The sequence below is a fragment of the Manis pentadactyla genome, chromosome 15 (assembly GCF_030020395.1).
Source record: "Manis pentadactyla isolate mManPen7 chromosome 15, mManPen7.hap1, whole genome shotgun sequence".
Lineage (NCBI taxonomy): Eukaryota > Metazoa > Chordata > Mammalia > Pholidota > Manidae > Manis > Manis pentadactyla.
The window spans coordinates 9,963,531-9,980,457 of NC_080033.1; the positions used below are offsets into that span (position 1 = coordinate 9,963,531).

The following is a 16,927-nucleotide window of genomic DNA, read 5'->3' on the forward strand; positions in this document are numbered from 1 at the left end:
AAACCCAAACAGACCCTTTGGAGAGATTGTGCATCGATCAGCACCTGGAGGTCGGGGAGCGGGGTGTGCGGGGAGAGGTCGCAGATGCCTCACAGCCTTTGCCCCTCTTGTGCCCTATGTGTCTCTTTCATCTGGCCTTTCTGGACTTCCCTGAGGGACTGGTAATTGAGTAAGTAAAACGTTTCTGTGAATTCTAAGAAATAATTGAACCAAAGGAAGAGGTTCATTTCAACCTCTACTATACAGCTGTTTGGTCAGAAGTCCAGGAGTGACACTTAGATATGATTGGAATTTGAAGGTGGCCTGGGTCAGGGGCAGCTGTTTACGACTAAGCCTTTGCTTAACTTACTGACACTGTCTCCAGGTAGTGTCCAAATTGAGTTGAATTGCCAGAATTGAGTTGAATTGTAGGGTACCCAGGTGGGGTCGGAGCCCTGCTTGTTGGTGTGGGAATCCCCCGCCCATGGTGGAGAGACCAGACCGTTTCAGGATTCTTTATTTATTCTCAATATTCCCCTGCACATGATTTGTAAAATTTTTCTCCCATCCCATATATTACCCTTATTTAACTCTATTGATTGTGTCCTTTTATGTGCTACACTTTCTGATTTTGATGTAGTTCCACTTAACGTGGTTTTCCTTTGTTGGCTGTGCTTTGTGTATTTGACAAATTTTTGCTGAGTCTAATATGAAGCTTTTCCCATTTTCTTCAGGAATTTTATGTTTTTAGCTCTTCAGTCTAGGAAGTTGATAACATTTTGAGTTAATTTTTGTATATGGTGTGAGGTAATACTATAACTTCATTCTTTTTTATGTGGATATACAGTGTTCACAGCACCTTTGTGGAATAGCCTGTTTTTCCCCCTTTGAGTGCCCTTCACCACCTTGGGGGACATCGATTTACCACGCGTACAAGAGTGTGTTTCTAATGTGTCTGTTCTGTTCCACTGGTCTCTGTATCTTGTCTTTATACTAGTACCATGTTGTTTTGGTACAGCTTTTTAATATGTTTGGAACTAAGGAAGTATGAGAACTCCAACTTTGTTGTTTTCAAGGTTGTGTTTGCTATTCAGCGGCCCTTGAAATTTCATACAAATCGAGATGGATGGATAGATTTCTTCAAAAGGCGCTGTTGGGATTTTGCAGGGATTGCACTATATCTGTCAGTTTTTTAGGTAGTGTGACGTCTAGACAATTTTGAGTCTTCCATCCGTGAACTTGGGATGTATTTGCGTATTTTTGTCTCTAATTGCTTTCAGTCATCTTTTCAGTTTATAGTGTACAGTCTACATCTTTTCAGTTTATAGGCTAAGGTTATGCCAAACTGTTTTATCCTTTTCACTGCTATTGGAAATGGAATTATTTCTTCATTTCCTTTTGGATATATAGAAACAATTTATTTTTCCGTGTTCATATCTTGATTATTTTTTAACTCATCCAATACTTTTTGCAGGTTTTTTTTTTTTGCTGTTGAATCTTTAGGGTTTTCTCTGTTTCCAGTCATATCAGCTGTGAACAGAGATAATTTGCTTCTCCTCTTTCTAGTTGGTTATCTTTTGTTTCTTTATCTTGATTATTTCTTCTGGCTAGGACTTGTGGTACCATTTTCTAGAAATAGGACAGGCAGCATAGGCTTGTTCCTGATGTTAGAGAGGAGTTTTCACTCTGTCATCATTTACTATGATGTTAGCTGCAAGCTCTTTATATGTGGCTTATTATGTCAAGGTTTTTTTAAATTTTTTCTGTTCTTAGTTGACTGTGGGTTTTCATCAAAAGGATTATCTGTTGATGTATTCATGAATTTAAATGAATGACCATGAGGGTGTTTTACTAATTCTGTTAATAGGGAGGGAGCATTACGTGGAATGATTGTCATATGTTGAACCATCTTTGCTTGCCAGGAATATATACCCTCTGGTCATGCTGTACAGTCCTTTTTATGTGCAGTTAAAGATTGTTTACAGTTGTTTTGTTGTTGATTTTTACATCATCCATCAGACATAGTTGAGTATTCTCTTGGGTTTTCTCATTAATCTTGCTATGGGTTTCTCAATTTTGTCAGTCTTTTCAGGGTACCAGCACTCGATTTGCTGCCAACTGTTATGAACTTTCATACATTTTTTTGTCTCACTGTTTTGGGGGTAGTCATTTGAGAGCTGCAGCTTTTGGACTAGTTTTATGTAGATTCCTAAATAGTTTTTTCTGTGTATATTATTGTTAATTTAGGGTCTCCATGGGTAGTGAGTGCCTGGGGTTTACTGCTCTCCTTTCCTGATGGCCGCGTCTTTTTTATTAAAGAGATTGTGTGAAGAGACTGAGGGATATGAGTTTAAGTATTTACAGAAGCCCAGCAAAAAGGACACTATGTTTTTAACAAAAAATAAGGGATCTACCCCTATCACATTTATATGTGAAATTTAAGCTTCTTTTTAAAAACTAAATTGTGTAATTCGTGCTGAAGTGGGATTCCTTTTTGAACTCATTTGGTTGCATCCTTGAAATGCTCTGACTTGTAAAAAAACCTCATACTAGCTTTGCTTCCCAAATAAAAACTCTGCCCACCAAGCCAGGAATGAACATTCAGAACCCATCTCCCTACTTCGTTTTACTGGTTGCAAGATTATATTGTCTATGAATGTGTGTGTGTAGAATAAACTCATCCATCATTTTTGATGGGTATTTCTTGGTTTTTCTTCGCCAGTCCTGCTGAAAACATTGCCCATATCTCCTGGAATATCTCTATATCTATATGTTTCTCCTGAATATATTCTTAGAAGTGGAGCTCATGGGATATTAATCTTAAAAAATTTTTATAGCAAACGTTGCAATAGACAAAATCTTCCTCTATGCAGCATCACATATTGTCCCTTTTAAATCTCTTCCATTTTTTCCCCATGCTTATAATTCCAAAAATCAGAAACGGCATATATTGTGCTACTTTTTAAAACAGTTCTTTTCTAAAAAGAATGGTATTTTAGTTGCCCTTGTGTAATTACATTTGTACAGATGTGCAAGCAGAAGCTCTGCTCCCCTTGCCCCTTGTCCCTCTGCTCCTCTCCTGCCCTGCCCCAGTGCAGCCCTTTCCCCACGTGGGAGCTTGATCGGGATGAAATACACTGTCGCTTCCTAACACATTAAGTTTCTACTCCCGAGTTCCCAGTTTCCACAGCACTTCTTTTACCCTCTCTCCTCGACAGCGCAGTAAACACACTCTAAAAATGTCTCCCCCTTTAAAAATTTTTTTATTAAGGTATTATTGATATACACTCGTAAGAAGATTTCACATGAAAAAAAAACATGGTTACTACATTTACCCATATTATCAGGTCCCCCCCATACCCCAATGCAGTCACTGTCCATCAGTGCAGTAAGACGCCACAGATTCACTATTTCCCTTCTCTGTGCTACACTGTTTTCCCTGTGATCCCTCACACCGCGTGCACTAAACATAATACCCCTCAATCCCCACCTGCCCTCCCACACCCCTCCCCTTTGGTAACCACTAGTCCCTTCTTGGAGTCTTGAGTCTTGCTGCTATTTTGTTCCCTCAATTTTCCTTTGTTGTGATACTCCACAAATGAGGGAAATCATTTGGCACTTGTCTTTCTCTGCCTGAAAAATGCCCCCTTTTAATCCACTGAACAACTTTCTCGAGACATGATGTAATTGGGTATGCACAGGGGTGATGTCTCAGAAACCCTTCATAGGAGGGATGGCTGAGTAATTGTTACTGACTCAGTTCAACTCTTGTATTTCTTCCCTTCAAGTATTTCTTTCTAAACTGGTGGTATTTGTTGTAATCTTTTGTAACCTGTACTGCCTGGGTGGGCAGTCATTTTTTTGTTTTTTAGACTTTTTTTTAAGGTATTGCTATACACCCTTATGAAGGTTTCACAGGAAAAAATGTGGTTACTACATTAACCCTTATTATCAAGTCCACCCATACCCCAAGGCAGTCACTGTCCATCAGTGTAGTAAGATGCCATAGAGTCACTATTTGCATTCTCTGTGCTACGCTGTTTTCCCTGTGATCCCCCAAACCATGTGTACTAAACATAATGCCCCTCAATCCCCTTCTCCTTTCCTCCCCACCTGCCCTCCCACACCCCTCCCCTTTGGTAACCACTAGTCCCTTCTTGGAGTCTGTGAGTCTGCTGCTATTTTTGTTCCTTCAGTTTTGCGTTGTTCTTATACTCCACAAATGAGGGAAGTCATTTGGTATTTGTCTTTGTCTGCTTGACTTATTTCACTGAGCATAATACCCTCCAGCTCCATCCATGTTGCTGCAAATGGTAGGATTTGTTTCTTTCCTATGGCCGAATAGTATTCCATTGTGTATATGCACCACATTTTCTTTATCCATTCATCTACTGATGGACACTTAGGTTGCTTCCATATCTTGGCCATTGTTAATAGTGCTGCGATAAACATAGGGGTGCATATGTCTTCTTGAATCTGAGAAGTTGTTTTCTTTGGGTAAATTCCTAGGAGTGGAATTCCCGGGTTGAATGGTATTTCTGTTTTTAGTTTTTTCAGGAACCTCCATACTGCTTTCCACAATGGTTGAACTAGCTTACACTCCCACCAGCAGTGTAGGAGGGTCCCCCTTTCTCCACATTCTTGCCAGCATTTGTTGCTCCTAGTCTTTTCTGTGTTGGCCATCCTAACTGGTGTGAGGTGATAGCTCATTGTGGTTTTAATCTGCATTTCCCTAATCATTAGCGATGTGGAGCATCTTTTCATGTGCCTGTTGGCCACCTGAATTTCTTCTTTGGAGAACTGTCTGTTCATATCCTCCGCCCATTTTTTAATAGGGTTATTTGGTTTTTGGGTGTTGAGGTGTTTGAGTTCTTTATATATTTTGGATGTTAACCACTTGGTGGATACTTCATTTACAAATATATTCTCTCATACTGTGGGATGCCTTTTTGTTCTGCTGATGGTATCCTTCGTTGTACAGAAGCTTTTTAGCTTGATGTAGACCCATTTGTTCATTTTTTATTTTGTTTCCCTTGCCTGAGGAGATACGTTCAGGAAAAAGTTGCTCATGTATATATTCAAGAGATTTTTGCCTATGTTTTCTTCTAAGAGTTTTATGGTTTCACAGCTTACATTCAGGTCTCTGATCAATTTTTAGTTTACTTTTGGATATGGGGTTAGACAATAATGCAGTTTTATTCTCTTGCATGTAGCTGTCCAGTTTTGCCAACACCAGCCAGCTTATTCTTTAACTTAACCTATTTGCTGTTTCTTCCTCTTCTTCCAGCTCCTTTATGGAATAACTTTGTAACCAGGGCAGGAGACAGACCTCCAAAGTGTAAATAAACCTACGTGGACAAAGAATGCTGAAGTCTGAACCAACGCAGTCACCTAAATAACCCTATTCTTAAGACAAAACTTCGAGGGAATTATGACTCACCTGTGTACATGATGCCTTATGCAGACCCTTACCCAAAAGGCCCTATAAAACCCCAGACCCTAAACCCTTAAGTGCACCTCCTCTCTGAGGTTGAGCACACTCCCCTTTCTTTGAGCGTGTTGCTCTCCCTGTTCTACTCCAGATGAGTAGGGAGGGTCTGCTGAGCTCTGATCCGGGTGGGCTCGCAAGTTCCTGCTGCCTGGGTGACCCAGACAGGACTGCAGCTTTATGATTATGCTCTTTAGTAGCCTGCCTGAAAAATGTCCTTTCTTTGCCTTTGGGAAGTTCTCAGAGCATCATGTCACTCCATCCAGTGCTCTGAGGCTCCCCCAAATCCTGGGGTGGTAGGGCTTAGTCCCCACGCTGTGCAGATCCAAGCAGACAGTGGACGCCAGGCCACCCTGGCTTTAGGAGTTGACAGGGGATCTGCCCTATGCGGAGCAGCAGTTCAAGAGCTTCCCTTTCCTTCGTCTATTTTTCCTTCCTCTCTGCTTTATTCAGGCACACCTCTGCCTTTATCTATCTTGACTCTAGCCCACTCTTCCCCCGGAGTGTACGCAAATATACCTGCCTTTGTCTGCCTTAACTCTGGCCTGACCCCCCCCCTTGAAGTGCTTTCAAATAAAACTTTCATTCTGCTTCACTCCTGTGTCTCCGCCCTTCAGGTCTTTGTTGCAGTGGGACAAGAACCGAGGGGAATGAACTCAACCCACAAAATAATTAAAAACAATTTTTTAGTTGATTTGAATATGCAACCAAGCTTGAAAATCACAGTACTATACCCTTATCTCTTAAGGGGTTGTCTGGTAATTGTCTGGCCTGGAACAACTGGGGATTTTGTAAAGGATGCTATTTGCTGCAGAGTGTCCTTAGCTGGGTGAAGGAGCCATAGAGTCAGTTCTTAACTTCCTCCTCCATCTGTCACCCCCCGCCCACCCTCCCACGCCCTGTTGCGCCCAATTCTGACTCAGACTGAAGTGTGGGAACCATTGCACCCAACCAGGGGTTGGCAGGTGTTTTCTGTCAAGGCCCCAGTAGTGAACATTTCAGCCTCTGAGCAATCTGGTCTCTGTGGCAACTCTTGCCATCATGACATGAACTATTTCACAGGTAATTTTGTAAATGAACATGCATGGCCATGTTCCAGTGAACCTTTACTTATGGATACTGAAATTTGAGTTTTCTGTAACTTCCATGTGTCAGAAAATACTATTTTCTTTCATGTGCTTTCATCCTGTTTGGGGTCCTCCGGGCTTCGTGGGCATGCCTGTCCCCTTGATTGTGGAGAGGGGTTTGCCTGCGTTCAGACTCACCAAGTTGTTCACATTCACCGTGTACGGTTCTTTGTAAATCAATTATCCCCCAATAAAGCTGTTAAAAGTATGATTCCTATTCTGATTTTTTCCAACCATATAAAACGCAGTGGAGATGATGGTTGTACAGTGATGTGAAATGTATTCAACGCCACAGAACTTCACACTTGAGAATGGTTAAGATGGTAGATTTATGTTCTATTTACTTTGCCACTAAGAAAAGAAGCAAACAACAAAAAACAAAAAAATGTCAAAATGCAAAATGTAGGGGCTGTACACAGGCGACTTGCCAGATTGGGCTGACCCTCTACTAGGTGGCCAGCTCTTTGACGATGGTTTTAGGATCTTCGCTGTGCACCGAGTCTACAACATAAAACCTGGCACTTACAAGGATTTAAAGTATATTTGTTTAATCAACAAATAATGAAACCTTTGCCGTGTGACCCTATCATTCTCCCGATAACTTTGGAGGGTCTCAGGCATCGCTGGGCACTTTATGGTCGTGGTTCTGGAGCTGAATGAGTGAAACTGTTGAGGTCTCACAGGGGCAGTGGGGCCTTTCTGAGTGACACAGGGCCCATCAGCCTCAACTTCAGGACCAGCAGCTCCAGGGGGGACCTCCCCACAGGCAGCTGGAAGTCCTGCGGGCTGGATGAGATGCTGGGCTGCGGTGCATGACTTATCTGGGGGCCAGGGTTGCATACTCGCTGGGCTGGGTCTCCCTGGGCACTGAGGAGGGCGTCTCAGCCGTACCCCTGCTGGGGGTGCTGCGGGTCAGCTGGGAGTAGGTGATGTCCTGTGAGCCTACGGCTTCAGAGGCCTAAGGAAGGAAGGGAGGATACGAAACGGTGCTGTACACGGGGCCCCAAGGGGCTGCTGGGGGTGGGGCAGGGGAGGAAACTTACCTGCCCGCGCAGCGGTGCGGCCGCCTCTGGCTGTCTATCTCTCCGGGCAGCATCTAGAGGGTGGAGGAGGGGAATTCTCACCATGGGGTCAGTGTCCTTGAGGCCGAGGCCAGAGCTCCCTCCCCACTGTGAGGACCCCGCAAGAAGGTGGCCATCTGCAAGGGGACCGTTGCCAGGAACCGGAACGCCTGCACCTCCATCTGGGACCCCCAGCCTCCAGAGTGGGAGGAAGAGCACTATTTGTTGTGTAAGTCCCCAGTCTACTGTATTCTGTTGCAGCTGCCAGAACGGACAAGGACAGAGGTGGTCACATCTCCAGACAGGGCTGTTGGAGGTGATCCCAGGCCTGGCCTCTGACTTCAGTGGGAGCCTGGGGCAGGGCATTATCAAGAACACAGGGCCAGCCAGCAAACCCCAGACCTCCTGCCCCACACTCCCTCTCCCCTTCTCCTCTGGCAAATGCTGCCTCCCATTCCGGCAGCCCTGCGGCCCTGGGGCTCTGGGCAAGCTTGCCGGGCCGGGACCTACTGCATCTCATGGACTTACTGTTCTTGGCTTTGCTCTGGTGGAGGAGAAAGAGGAAGACGAGGAGGAGGACCACGAGAAGCATGGTGGCCCCTGGGATGGCAATCAGAAAGTTCTGGTGTCTCTCCTGGAAGGTGTGGTTGGACGGCAGGGCTACAGGGAGAACATAGAAAGGAGAATGTGTAGGAAAGCTGTCCCTCACCACGTCCTGGGCCTGTGTGTCCCCTCAGACCCCGTCCACTCCTCTCCAAGCACAGGGCTGTGGTCCCCACTCCCTAGCCAAGGGAGGGGCTCTGAGCCCCTCATTTGCTTGCTCCATGCCGTCATGGCTACGAAAGAGCACTTGGAAACGCGGCCCCATGTGCATCCACACAGGGTCCACACGTGATGGCCCCGGGCACCCCTGGGCCACGCTGATTCTGTGGCCGCGAACTCAGAATGGAATTTATACCTTAAAGCCACCGACGTGGATCAAAAGCACTTTGCCACCTGTACCAACAACCTGAATCCACATTTCAGTGCCTGTTCCGGGTGTTTTGTGGGCATGTGGACAACGTTTGCTCACGGCTGGGTATTGTCTGTGGCTGCTTTTGTTTACAGGGCCAGAGGTGAGGACTGGTGAGAGACCAAGAATCCACGAAGCCGCAACACCCACCAGCTGGCCCATCGCACCCTGACCGCCCACCGGGGCAGAGGGAGAGCAAGTCGGAGCCGAGCGGGTGGAGGGAAGGCGACAGTGTGACCACAGCAAGGCTGACGGAGGAGCTCATTTCAGGAATTAAGAACTGAGCGGCTGTGTGGACATTTGTGGACACAGGATGCCTTTGTATTACACAGACGCAGCTGGATTCTCAAAAACCTTTCACGTTTTCTTTTTAACCAAACAGGCAGGGAGCCGGATTTAGCCCTCGGGCCATGGCTTCCAGATCTCTGTCCTAGGTTTTGCAGGTCCATGTCGTCCCTGAGGAGTCCCTTCCGTCCACCACAGTGCCTGGGACGTCCACCACTTCCTCCGCAATCCCGGTGCTCATCAATTCTGCACCTGCGTCTCCAGCCTGCCCTCTTCTAGCCCGAGACTTACACAGCCAACCTCCCGTTGCCCATCTCCCTGGGACTCGGGGCTCCAACTCCAAAGCAAAGTCTGACATGAAAGTCCTCACATGTCTGCCGCCCCGTGAAATGTTCCCCCCAACCTCAGATGGTCTAAAGACCAGCAGGGCGACATAGTGAATTGGCTGCAGATGCAACCCTCATACTCTTTGTGTCAGGGCAGTGTAGGGACAGAGCCTGTAGAGCACAGGGTGAGCCCAGAGCCACCCCCGCCATGATTCTGAGCTGATCCGAGCCTTCTCCCTTCTGGGGGTAGAGCTCTGTGGCTGAGGGCTTATCAGTCCTGGGAGCTCAGGAATATCGGCAACACAGATGGATGGCAAATGGCTTCTGTGGGTCCCAAGGACATTATCTGTGGTCTGAAGACCCCTACCTGCCACGTCTCTTCTCTCCCTGCCCACAGCTTCTGTCTCTGGTACAGAGCCCTTCTTCTGCTCCAAGTCAGAGAAGAGAAAATGGAAACTCCTAAGTCTTCCATCTAAACTCGGTTACTTACCCGTGGACCAACCTGGTCTTGTGGGATTGGGACGCTCAGGAGCTTCTGCAAATGGGGATGAAACAGGAGGGGTTCTCGACCTCTGCTCAGACTTCTTCGATCCAGATGCCTGAGCTCCATGGCCCTACGCCGAGAGTGGCATGTCCACGCCAGCATGTCCCCCACCCGCCTTCCCCCCGCTGACCTGCTTTCTTGCCGCTGACCTGCCTTCCTCCCCTGCCCGCCTTCCCCCTGCTGAACCGCCTTCCCCTACCATCCGCCCTCCCCCCCACCTTCCCCCTGCTGACCCACCTTTCTCCCACCACCCACCTTCCCAATCACTGCCCGCACGGGATAGCGTCGTCTCGGGGTCACACGGGCTGATGGGCAGGGCTTCCTCACCTTTGACCACAAGCTGGAACGGGTCACTCGGGTGAGACCACACGAAGGGGTGGTTGTGGAAGGCGCCGTAGCATCTGTTGGTCCCCCATGTGCGGAGGAGCTGCGCTTCAAGAGGAAGGTGGCCTGGCGTTCGGAGCCCTTGGGGCTGGAGCTTCTCTTCTGGGTGGGGAGAATGCCTTCTTTGGTGAGAGTAAGTATTTCAAACGTGGCTTTGGAGAAACACCGCAGCTCCATGTCGTCTCCTTGAGGCACCACGGTGCCAGGAGCACACAAGAGGGAGGGCTTGCCGAAAGCCCCTGAGGAGGGAGGGTGTTGGTGGCAGGGGCAGCAGCCTCCCTGCAGCTCCCCTCGGCCCCCTGCCCAGGCCAGGCTCCAGTTCCCACCGTCCTTGTCCTGTCCTGAGGGATCCTGGGTCCCTCCCTGGGGACAGAGGTACAGCTGCTCTGTGCTTCCCAGCTCCACGACCGGATTCTTCCCTTGGCCGAGGTCGCTTCTGGCTCTGCGGCCCCTGCGGCCCACTCACTGGTCGTCACCAGCTTCAGAGGCTCGCTGAGCCTGGACCAGCAGCCACGGCTCTTGTAGGAACAGCGGTGCGGCCCTGAGCGGTCTCTGTGATCTCTGTGAGATTGACCTCCCCGGACTCCTGTGCTTTCAATCCATCCGTGGGCTCAGGCCGTCCTTCTTGAGAAATCCTGAACATTTCCACATCTGCAGCCGCGTGGCACCGGATGGTGACAGGATGCCTAACTGGAATCATGGACCCAGGCCAAGCTGTGATTTGAGGTTGGGGGAGATTTCCTAGAAGAGAGGGCCAGGTCACGGACCTACAGGCGTGTCTGCCCCTCCGCCAGCCTTCCATGCCACCCCTCGTCTTCCAGCCACTGGCTGAGGGCGCTGATAGCTGGCACAGCAGAGGGGACCTCAGGAGTTTTGAAAGTCTCGCCACCCTGTGCCTGAGCTCCCTGGGCCGCAGACAAGCCTAGAAGGGAACAGCGAGTAAGCAGCGGCCAGCCTAGCAGACCGCCGACCTGCCCTCCTGCCCCCTCCCGTTTGGACCCCGACCCCCCTCCAGGGCTCACCAAGACACAGCAGGGTGGGAAGAACCAGGGCCATCTCTCTGGCAAGTGGCACAGCCTCGTAGGAAGCAGGCTTGGGGTCCTCCAGAGGGACAACCGGCAATGTTTGGAGACATGTTGGTTGTCAAAACTGGAGGGTGCTATTGACATCTAGTGAGTAGAGGCAAAGGATGCTGGGAAACGTCCTGCGGGGACGGCCCCTCAGCAAAGAAGCATCCATCTCAAATGTCCATAGTCCTGAGGTTGGGGACCATGGCACCGGTGGTCCAGGAGACAGATGGCGTGTCAGAATTTCCTGGGGAGCTCTGCAAAGCTCCTGATTCCTTCAAACCCACGCCAGACCAATTCAGGATCGCAAGGACAGAGCCCCGGTGATTTCATCGGGAGTCTCATTGTAAAGGTTGAGAACCAGGCAGTGGTAATCATAGTGGGGGCCATTCCACCCTGCAGAGCGAGACCCGCCGCGTCCCAGGGGCCCCACAGGCCCACCGTGGAGCTGGGCCGGGCAGACAGCATTCTTACTAGATGGACGTTTCTTTTACAGGGAATACACGGGCTGCAGTAAGTGAGTACCTATCTCTGAGCCCTAGTCCTTCATCTGTCATTTGGGATGGTATTCTTGATCCCAAAAAACTTAGGCGAAGGAGTGCAGCGTGCTCATGGAATTTACGGGTTTGTTCTTTTCCCCCCAAATACTTGCAGCGACAGCACCAAGGAAGCGGCTGCTGCTCAGCCTGCTGACTTTACTGCAATCCCGCGGTTCTAGGCTGTGGCCTATCAGCCCCTCTCAGGAGATGTCCCTGCTGTTGATCTGGTATTTGGGGCTTATTTCTGGTTCTTTCACGATGTATTTTCCAGGTGGCTGTAGTCACGATCCCAGCCCCAACTTTCTCTTCTATCCCCAAGAGGCGCTTTGGCTGGGAGCCGGTGACCGTTTCCCCTGCAACACGGCCCGGAGAAGCCAAAGGTTCAAGCCGCTCCTGAATCCCAGCACGCGCACAGCTAAGGCGTGGGCGGACCGCCGGCGGTGAGGGGCCCCGCGCACCGGGTTCCCGCGACGCCACCACGGAGGCAGGTCTTCGCGCGCGCGCCAGGCAGGCCCTGCCGGGGGCCGACGGCTCCGAGGAGCTGCGGGGCCCGCGGGCGCGCTCCTCCACCGCGTCTGCGGCGACTGGCGGCAGCGGCGCCCGGGCTCCTCGGGAACCAGCGCGAAGGACAGGCTGCTGAGGCCACGCTGCTCATCACCACGCGCCCGGGGATCCTGCTGGAGCGGCCGCTGCTGCCGGTGGGAGGCGGTCCCGCGGGCGCGCCTCCCGCGCCACTTGACCGCGTCTTCTGGGGCGGCCTGGGCGCGGCGCCCGCCGTGCGCTCCTGGCGGCCACCTGCGCGCGGAGGCTGCGTGGGGCACTGCGGGAGGGCGGCCACGCCCCTGCGCCCGGGGTGCTGCCCCTGCGAGTCGCCTGCACGAGTCTCAGCAGCCGCAGCCGCTGCGGGCGCAGCAGGCGATGCGCACGTCCCGGGCGCGTCTCGCGTCTGAGCGGCGGCCGACCTGCAGCGCGCGGCGCTCTGCCTCCGACGCTGTCCGATCTTGCGGAGCGTCTCGCTGCGGGTGCAAAGGGGGTCTTCAGGAGCGGGTGCTGGCCGCGGGACCACCGCTCAGGCCGACAGGTGAGAACCGTGTGCGCCCCTTCCGTCCCGTTGCGGGACAGCCTCCTGCTCCCTGGGGCTCGGGGTCTGGTGTCCCCTCTGGGGGGCCTTCATTGCACAAACACCATTCAGGGCGGGAGGTGTGGCGCTGTGATTAGGAATGGGGGCCCCCCGGAAGCAGGCCCTGTTCTGGTGTTGCAGGTGTGGCGCTGGGAATGGGCTCACTGGACTTTGGACATTTCATGTATTTTCCCTCCCTACCAACTCTGTCTTTGAGAAAACTGTCTCATCATGCTGTGCGTGACGTCCCCGTAACTGCACCAATTTTCATTTCCACCGACAGTGTGTGAGGGTTCCCTTTCCTCCACACGTTCCCCAATACCTTCCTTTTTTTATTTCATGGCAGCTATTCTAACAGGCGTGAGAGGCAATTTCATTGTGATTTTTTAAAATTGAAATATAGTTCATGCACAATATTATGCTGTTTGAGGTGCACAACATAGTGGCTTGACAATTATAAACATTACTAAATGCTCACCGTGACTCACAAGGTTACCATCTGTTATGCTACAAAAATAATGGAATATTCCAGTATCTTAAGCAGACTGTATTCCATAGCAGACTACATTCCCTCTGTTGTCCTTTATCCCCCAAATTTATTTTATAACTGGAATTTTGTACCTCTTTGATTTGTATGTCCCTGATGATCAGTGATGTGGAGCATCTTTCATGTGTCTGCTGACCATCTGTATGTCTTCTTTGGAAAAATGCTTATTCAGATCTTCTTCCCATTTTTTAGTCAGGTTTTTTTTCCTACTGAGCTGTATGTGTTTTTTATGTGTTTCGGTATTAACCCCTTATCAGATATGATTAGCACACATTTCCTCCCATCCTGTAGGTCACGTTTTCATCTTGTTGCTGTTTCCATGCTGTGTCCCTTCCAGTTATATATGTCTGCTCGCACGTGTGCTGTTCTGCAGGGGCCCGCGTCTGTCTCCATCTCTTCCTCCTAGGTCACAGGAGGGCCGTCTCTCTGTCTCTGGGTGCATCTCTGCTCTGTATTTGGTTAAAAAAGAACCTGAGCGTTCTGGGTGTGGATCACAGCTTCCTGAGTGTCCTCAGTGAGGAATCTTTGTGAGCGAATAATCTACCACCTGTCACCTCCAGGAAGTGGTATTAGTGCAAGCTGGTCTCGTGACAGTGACCCTGGGTGTCTCTAACGTGAGAGCGGTGTTTGAATACCTGAGCAGGCTCTGACCAGCCAGGTGCTCAGAACACAAAGAAATGAGATGGTTCCTCCCTTCCGTGTGTCTACAGGGCAAACCATACGTCACAGTGAGTTGTCATGAAATCTGGCCAGGAGTCTGGATGTTTCCGTACATCTGCTACGGGCCATATTTGAAACAGACTGGAGGAAATAGAGGTGCCTGCATGTCAGGAGACCTGGGAGGGAATTGGGGAAATATTCTAGAGAGCAGATCCAAATTCATGAATAATAGTGTGTTGGTGAGGCAATGGTGAATTCATGACGGAAAATCTGAGTAAGGCAGGTCGCGGCAGGTGTAAAGCGTGATATGGGCCACCGAGGCAGGGGACGATTAGGACATCCTTTTAAACCAACACGTTCAAGGGATGAACTTTCTAAGTCCTGTTCAAAATTACATACAGAACATTGCTGAAACCTTTCCCCCGAACAACATGCCTAGAAGGCTTTAATTAAGCCACTGAAAATATCATGCTGTTTACTTGGAGCAAATAGCTGTGCCTAACATCAGTTGTACCTGCTGACACAGGTGACAGGCAGCTTGCTTGCCTCCGTGCCACGGGGCTTGTGGGTTTGGGGAGGAGGCTATTTCACAGCAGGGGGGTGGACTACAGGTTCAGAAGGACTAGATTAGAACAGATTAAGAAGCTTTAAAGAGAGAAGTGAAAATGAAGATCGGAAATAAGAGTGTAGCAGAGGAGACGGGAATGTGGGCGTTGATTCTATCTTCCCTTCGGAAGGATTAAGCCTGCTTTAAAGAGTCACTTCCTGCTGTGAACATGGGGTAATTTATGAGCTAGATTCATTATCGTGTAACATGAGGTTGATTCCTTCTCTGAAGAAGGTGACACAGACCAGGTGCTAGGAGAATCTTACCTGTTTTTAAAAATGCTGACCTGTTTCTTGAAGCCCAGAGTTTGATTAGAGAAAATCTATGTTATATTCCATTTAAGATTTACTTCAATCCCATTTAAAATTCCACAACCATGCTAGATGACAGGAAAATTAAAGATAAAAAAACAACTCTTATGGTCCATACCTTCAAGGAGTCTGTCATTCGCTTGCTAACATATAGACCGTAACTTACGGCGTAAGTGAGAACTGAGCTGTGAAAGGCAGATGCACCGTGGGCACATGTGAGATGTGACCTCTCCTGACTAGAAGTCAGGAGCCTGCGGGGAAGGGAGGAAGTGCATGCGCGGAAATGTGGGAGGAAATAACGGAGGGGATACCGACATGAGGACAGCGACATTTTGTCTGAACGGCGGCTTGAGCAAAACCGAGGGCGTGCCTGCCCGTGCGCCGCCGTCCCCACCCGCCATCCCCTCTGCTGCTGCCACGAGTAGGCCTCCTCTCCTTCCAGCGACCCCTGCAAGCTGCTCTGTGCCGGTGGGCGAGCTAGAAAGTGAGCGGCCGCCCGGACTGGATTCCGTGCTGAGCCGGGGAACGTGTTCCCAACAGAACACGGAGGAGGCTCCGGCCTCTCTTCCCCAGCCGGCTTGTCTGCGCATTGAGTGCTGAATCCCGATGGGAGAGAATCACCCAGAATTGTGTGTCATCCTCCAGCTTACGAACGTGCTATTTCAGATACGTGTTGCCTGCCTTTTGTGAGTCAGAGCGGCCATCCGCCCGCCCGACTGTGGCAGCCGCAGCCGCAGACGCATCCAGCGTGGGGCTCCTGGGACCTCCCCGGCTTCCGGGCTCTCCCGAGGGCGCGGATCAGCATCCGCCCCTGGGCACCGTGTTGCCCCCTCGGCGTAGCTGGATTTGCTGGGTTACCTGCGGGGCACCTGCTGACGTAGACACCTGGCCCCCCCTTTGATCACCTGCATTTTGCTCCCCTTCTCTCACCCCTGCCTCTCCAGGCTTTGATCACTAGCGCAAGACGGGGTGGGAATGAACAAGCGAGGCGTCTGCAGGGAGCGCGGGCTTCGGAGGTGTTCTCTCCATCTCTGCTCGGGCGGCACTTTCGGAGGCTGGCGGACTGTCACCTTACTGAAGCCTTTGCGGGGACCTCTTTTCTCTGATTGTCAACCAGAGGCCGACACACCTGTGCTTGGCCGATGACAGCCTTGGCGATGGTGGGCTGAAACCTCCGTGTGAGGGCTTGAGTTACCCCGAATGTCAGCCACAGACCCTGGCCTGAGTCTGTGCGCACACACCCGTTTCATGTAGACAGATGTGAGGGCACGTGATAAGTCTGGTTGAAACTGGCAAGACCTTGGTACAAACTGAGTCCGTAGGACGCGGCCTCATCGTGCCACAGTTAATGCGTTTATCAGGTTACTTTGTGAGCTTGTCAACTTTGGTATAAACATTTTCTATGACAAGCGTGTGAATCCGTATTCCACGCTGGAGGACAGCGTTCTCCATGGCCACGCCCTTCCTGTCTGTCTGGCTTCCTCTCTGCTTTCTGCCCACCTCGGGGTGCATCTTCAACCAGCCCCTTTCTCAGGTCCCCGAACACGCCCAGCCTGTCTCCACTGCAAGGCCTTTGTTCTCACTGCTTATTGTTTCCTGACTAGCGTGCTCAGCTCCTGCGATCTGCAGGGCTGTCTGCTAATATTTCCCTTCCCACCTTGGTTATTCTGGGGGAGCAAACTAGTTGTGAGGATTCTGAGGTCTTCCACTCTCCTAGTGCACCACGCTCTGTTCTCTGTAAGAAAGAATATATTGGCCGTAAACATCTTCCTGCCCTACCTAGAATGATACAATTTTTTATTTATTTTTTTATGGAGGTGAAATTCACATAATGTAAAGGTAATCACCTTTTTTTTTAAAGTGTACAACT

The 16,927-nt window shown here is 50.1% G+C and overlaps 1 protein-coding gene across 1 annotated transcript; it reads right to left on the reverse strand.

The window, feature by feature from the left end:
• Positions 1–7,355: 7,355 nt before the first annotated feature.
• On the reverse strand, positions 7,356–11,245 carry LOC118911481 (killer cell immunoglobulin-like receptor 3DL1). The gene is given in 7 exon segments (XM_057493317.1): positions 7,356–7,552; positions 7,638–8,156; positions 8,158–8,315; positions 9,769–9,813; positions 10,150–10,236; positions 10,239–10,667; positions 10,705–11,245. Coding segments are annotated over 7 exon segments (1,683 nt in total). The 5' UTR covers positions 11,009–11,245; the 3' UTR covers positions 7,356–7,411.
• Positions 11,246–16,927: the final 5,682 nt, after the last annotated feature.